The 4,907-nt window shown below is 31.1% G+C and overlaps 1 protein-coding gene across 1 annotated transcript; it reads left to right on the top strand.

Annotated features, from left to right (window-relative positions):
• The first annotated feature begins 2,023 nt into the window (after positions 1 to 2,023).
• Positions 2,024 to 4,325, top strand: LOC149219159 (patatin-like protein 2). Its single transcript, XM_089382538.1, has 8 exons — positions 2,024 to 2,264; positions 2,367 to 2,548; positions 2,661 to 2,838; positions 2,926 to 3,087; positions 3,186 to 3,266; positions 3,384 to 3,605; positions 3,737 to 3,909; positions 4,046 to 4,325. The coding sequence occupies exons 1-8, from the start codon at positions 2,136 to 2,138 to the stop codon at positions 4,095 to 4,097; spliced, it is 1,179 nt and encodes a 392-aa protein (XP_089238664.1). The 5' UTR covers positions 2,024 to 2,135; the 3' UTR covers positions 4,098 to 4,325.
• Positions 4,326 to 4,907: the final 582 nt, after the last annotated feature.

The raw sequence follows: 4,907 nt of genomic DNA, 5'->3' as shown, positions 1-4,907 counted from the left end.
TGAAATTAATTTGCTTAGGCAGGTTGACGGAAAAGAATCTTGATTTTAAATTTAGGGAATATTAAGAATCATTATTTAATAACATTTGAAATTTAAAGGAGAGCAAAGGTGAAATAATCAAGTAGTTTTTAAGTGTGATTTTTTGAGAAGTTTTTAGGTTTATTTTTCTATTTAATTTGTTTAGAATTTGTGATGGTTTTATTGAAATCACAAATTTAGTTGGGAAACTCTTCACAATAGAAGCGTTTCAGGGTTTTTGAGAGTGTTGAATCCATATATATAGTAAAAAAACCAACTTAACCAACACACATCAAGATTTGGCCAGGAATTTTTTAGCCTAATTCCGACCAAAAATACATCAAAAACTCCAACCGATAACACTAAACACTACTCCATAAAACAATTAACCTAACTATAATATATCTTATTAAAATGTCCTTTTTCTAGAGAACAATTCATTCAATTTTTTATTTGAAAACTTTATATACATTTCATAATAGTTAATTAAAAAATTATTACCAAATAAATTAGTTTTCTCCTTAAATTAATTAAGAGAACAACCCTTTTAAGATTTTTAAATAGATGATGAAAGTTACTGATTTAAACTTTTAATCATTTAAATTAGATGATATTTGAAATACTTATTTATAAATAATTAAAATGATGCTAATGTGATGTATAATACCATTTAGATTAACTTAATGTTACCCAAGCAAAAAATAAATTTATAATTATAAAATATTTATTCTTGAGTTATTTTGACTAAATTAATTTGGAATCTAGTAAATTATATTTAATAGTTTAATAAAAAAATTTATTAATTATATTTTATATAAAGAATCTTAAAATGAGAGGGGGAATTTTTTTAATAAATTATCTTACTTTTATCATTTATGCTTGTCATTTTGGCAGGGGGAATTTTTTTAATAAATTATCTTACTTTTATCATTTATGCTTGTCATTTTGGCAGAAAATATATTATATTTGAAAATTGAAAAATAATTTATATATTTTTATTTAATATTTTTATTTTATTTTTAAATATTTAATTTTAAATTATTTAAATAATATATAATTTTAAATTATTTTTAATCAAAAAATAAAATAATAATAAGTAAATATAATTAATGAATGTAGAGACGACTGCATACACATAGAAATCACACTGCAAATATTTTAATGAATGATTCTGTCCTTGTTCGTTAACCGTTTGGCCTCTTCCATAACGTTAATTTTCTGAAAAGCAAACATAAGGTAGGACTTATCGATTTTGACCATTGATGGCGTTAATGACCACTTCCCCGACGCAGGGGATTCCACCCATCTAACTCGAACACCTAACCATCAACACAAGAAGTATATTTATAATTTGAATGCAAGAAGTATTTATAATTTGAATGTAGTTTTTTTTGCTTTTTATAAAATTGTTCATATTGTAAATAGATTTTTAGGGCTCAATTGTGTAAATAAGTTGAAAAGTCGGACGTTTGAGACCCTTTGTCTATTCTCTCTGAAAAAAATTTATTTTGTCTTCAAAAATAGAGGTAGACCTTATTTATTTAGGACCTTTCAACCTACTTACACTGTTGAGGTCCATAATTCCAGAGACAAAATGTACACTTTTATTACCTTTCAATTTACTTACAGTATTGAGTTCGATAATTTTACTAGAAAAATAGACTTTTATTACATATCAACCTACTTACACAGTTGAGCTCCATAATTCTAACTACAAAATTTACACTTTTATTCCCATAATTTTATTTACACTTTCATTCAAACAGTGAAATTGACTTTTATTCCCATAATTTTATTTACACTTTTATTCAAACAGTGAAATTGACTGGCAAGCTTTTTTTTCGTTGTTCTTGTTGATAACGTGGATTGACGGGAATGGATCAACCTCTCATGGCCGTCACAAAGACCCACCTTCAACTTCCAGGCATGTTCGTAAATTGTCTACAGCAACAACAGATTATTATATTTAGTAATTCTCTTCCCCTCCGTTCAAATATAGCATAAACGAGAAGCATTCCAATTCATTCGTTCAATCGATATATCAGTATATGCATTGTTTTCTAAATTTAAGGAGTCGAAATTAATTTGGAGGTGAAGGCTTAATTTGAGTATAGAGCATGGCTACTACTTACGGGAATCCGCCACCAAACGATGGCAATATGATTACTATTCTCAGTATTGACGGAGGAGGGGTTCGTGGGATTATCCCAGCAGCTATCCTCGAATTCCTGGAGGAAAAACTCCAGGTAATGATTTTAATCTACTCCACTTGTAAAATCTCATGATGGCCTTTACTTTTTTTTAATAACATCCTTCTGTGCCAAATTGAATTATAAGTTCTGTGACAGGAATTGGACGGCCCAGGCGTGAGTATAGCTGATTATTTCGACATAATTGCTGGAACCAGCACGGGAGGATTGGTCACTGCCATGTTAACCGCTCCAAATGACAAGAATCGTCCATTGTTTCCTGCAAAGGATATTATGAAGTTTTATTTGGATAATTGTCCTCTTATTTTTCCACATACAACGTTAGTAAAAGATTTCTTTTGTTTGGTTAAAAAATCAACATATATTGCTTATATTTGTTTTTTTTTCAACAGCAACATCAATATTGAGTTAATAGAAAATGAATTATTACAGATATGTGTTACAATCCGCAATAAAGGATCTGAGTGGCCCCAAATATTCCGGGGATTACCTGCACAAAATCTTGAGAAACTATTTGGGGGATACACGGTTACACCAAACCCTAACGAACGTCGTGATTACTGCATACGACATCAAAATACAACAACCTGCAATCTTCACCACTTTTAAGGTAATGTTTCTGAGTGATAGAAGAAATGTAAGTTTGAATTAAAGAGCAGCAGCAGTTACAGTGATATAAGGTAAATCTCGTTTCCAGGCCAAAAAGGACGAGTTAGAAGATGCACTTTTGGCCGATGTCTGCATTGGAAGCTCAGCAGCTCCAACATATCTTCCTGCTCATTTCTTCCAAACAAAAGATTCCTCGGACAATACCAAAAGCTTTAACCTCGTAGACGGGGGAGTTGCAGTGAACAATCCAGTATATATATATTCTCCATCTCTCAATGGTGTAATTATGATTTTGAATTTTGTTTAAGAGGTTGTGCTATTTGGTGTTTTATAAAATATGTGTTGCAGACGTTACTTGCACTAAACCAAGTGACTCAGCGAGCTCTCGTACGCTTTCCAGATTTCTTAGTGCCAACGTCTAAAGCTTGCGTGAGTTATAAACCTATTTTTTTTATTAATCGGATTCATGTAGCCAAATATTCATTATAGTTGACCTTTGAATGATTAAGTAACTGGAGTGATAATTAGTATATGCGTTTTAAACAGGATAGTAGCAAATTTCTGGTGCTTTCTCTTGGAACCGGACAGAAAATAGCTACTTACGACGCCATTGACGCTGCAAAATGGGGACTGCTTAAATGGTTATCCAACGACGGTAAAGTGCCGATCACTGACATGTTTCAGCAAGCGAGTGCAGATATGGTGGACGTTTACGCAACGGTCGTGTTCCAAGCCTTTAATTCCGAGAAGAACTATTTAAGAATCCAGGTCCTTTCCTTCTTCCATGTATAAAAAAATTCGTCATATGGTTGTTTAGAGATTGGGACCTTATATAATTCACTTTTATTAGCATACACTCCATATTCGAAAGGTCTAAGAAATTGTATAAATGGGATCAGGTTGAATTATCGGGAGATACAAGCTCAACGGATCTGTCAACTAAGAAGAATCTGGAAGAGCTGGTGAAGATAGGGAAAAATCTTCTGGAGGCTCCTGTTTCAAGAACGAATATAGAGACGGGTGTGATTGAGCAAGTGACAGGCGGAGGCACCAACGGGGATGCATTGACTAGGTAAGCACATGGATTTCATTGAAACAACTTTGAGAACAAAGAATAGCAAGTGAAAGTTTCATTGCAGTCATATTTTATTATATCTATATATATATATATAGGTTGCGATGTTGATATAATTGAGATGATTCCACAGATTTGCGAAGGAGCTCTCCGATGAAAGGAAGCTACGATTATCGCGCTTCTAATCGCCTTTCACAACCTTACTTCCACTAGAAGGAGGCGTCAGCGTCTGAAGGAATCGGAAGTTAAACCTGATCGATTTCGATAGGTCAAATTGAAAACCCTAATTGTTGTATTCCTTCATGTACCTATGTGTTTTATAATTCTGTTTCGGGCTTTTTACCTCTTTTTTCCCGCTCGTAAAAAAACATAGTTTTTCCCACTGTAGTAGCTTTTCCAACTATTTTTTTTCCTGGATGATCTTATTATTTATGTACTTAATATATTTTTATCCATTAAGATGATCATTTATGTACTTGATATATTTTTTCTATTTTTAATATATAGTTATTTAATTTTTTTCTTTTAATAATTTGAAATAAGTGGTTATTTTGGAAAAGAGTTTTTATAATTTTAATCTAATTGGTTTGGATTTATTTGCTAAATAGTGAGAGACATCAAATTTTTTGAAGTGTAATGTTCTTTCAGAGTGAAAATAAATTTGATTAATCAAGTGCAAATTTTTTTGAAGTGAAAATAAATTTGATTAATCAAAAATCTTAGTAGATCCAAAGTTCATATATATAATTAGCAAAACTATGGATTGTAAAAACCTTATGCTCAAAAGCATACAATGATAAATTGTCTATTTTGCCCCAATTTCATTGTAATTATTAATTTAATTATTTTATTTTTATTTTTATGTAATTTCAAGGAAATGAAATGTTTACCTAACATCTATTCCAGATTGAGCTAGAAGAGGATAGTAGGGATTTATCCTTCAGGAAATGTTCTAGAATACTCATAATAGTATGCACAAGTCAAAGATTGAGATA

This window comes from Pinus tabuliformis, chromosome Q, assembly GCF_031772625.1.
Source record: "Pinus tabuliformis cultivar Carrire ecotype Pingquan chromosome Q, CPIR1, whole genome shotgun sequence".
Classification (NCBI taxonomy): Eukaryota; Viridiplantae; Streptophyta; class Pinopsida; order Pinales; family Pinaceae; genus Pinus; species Pinus tabuliformis.
The sequence above is the reverse complement of the archived record's forward strand: the minus strand, read 5'-3'. Positions and strand labels throughout refer to the sequence as shown.

Coding starts and splice junctions, on each gene's coding strand:
- LOC149219159 (XM_089382538.1), top strand. CDS start 2,136: ATGGCTACTACTTACGGGAATCCGCCACCAAACGATGGCAATATGATT. Junction 2,265..2,366: donor TCCTGGAGGAAAAACTCCAG/GTAATGATTTTA, acceptor GTTCTGTGACAG/GAATTGGACGGCCCAGGCGT. Junction 2,549..2,660: donor CTTATTTTTCCACATACAAC/GTTAGTAAAAGA, acceptor GAATTATTACAG/ATATGTGTTACAATCCGCAA.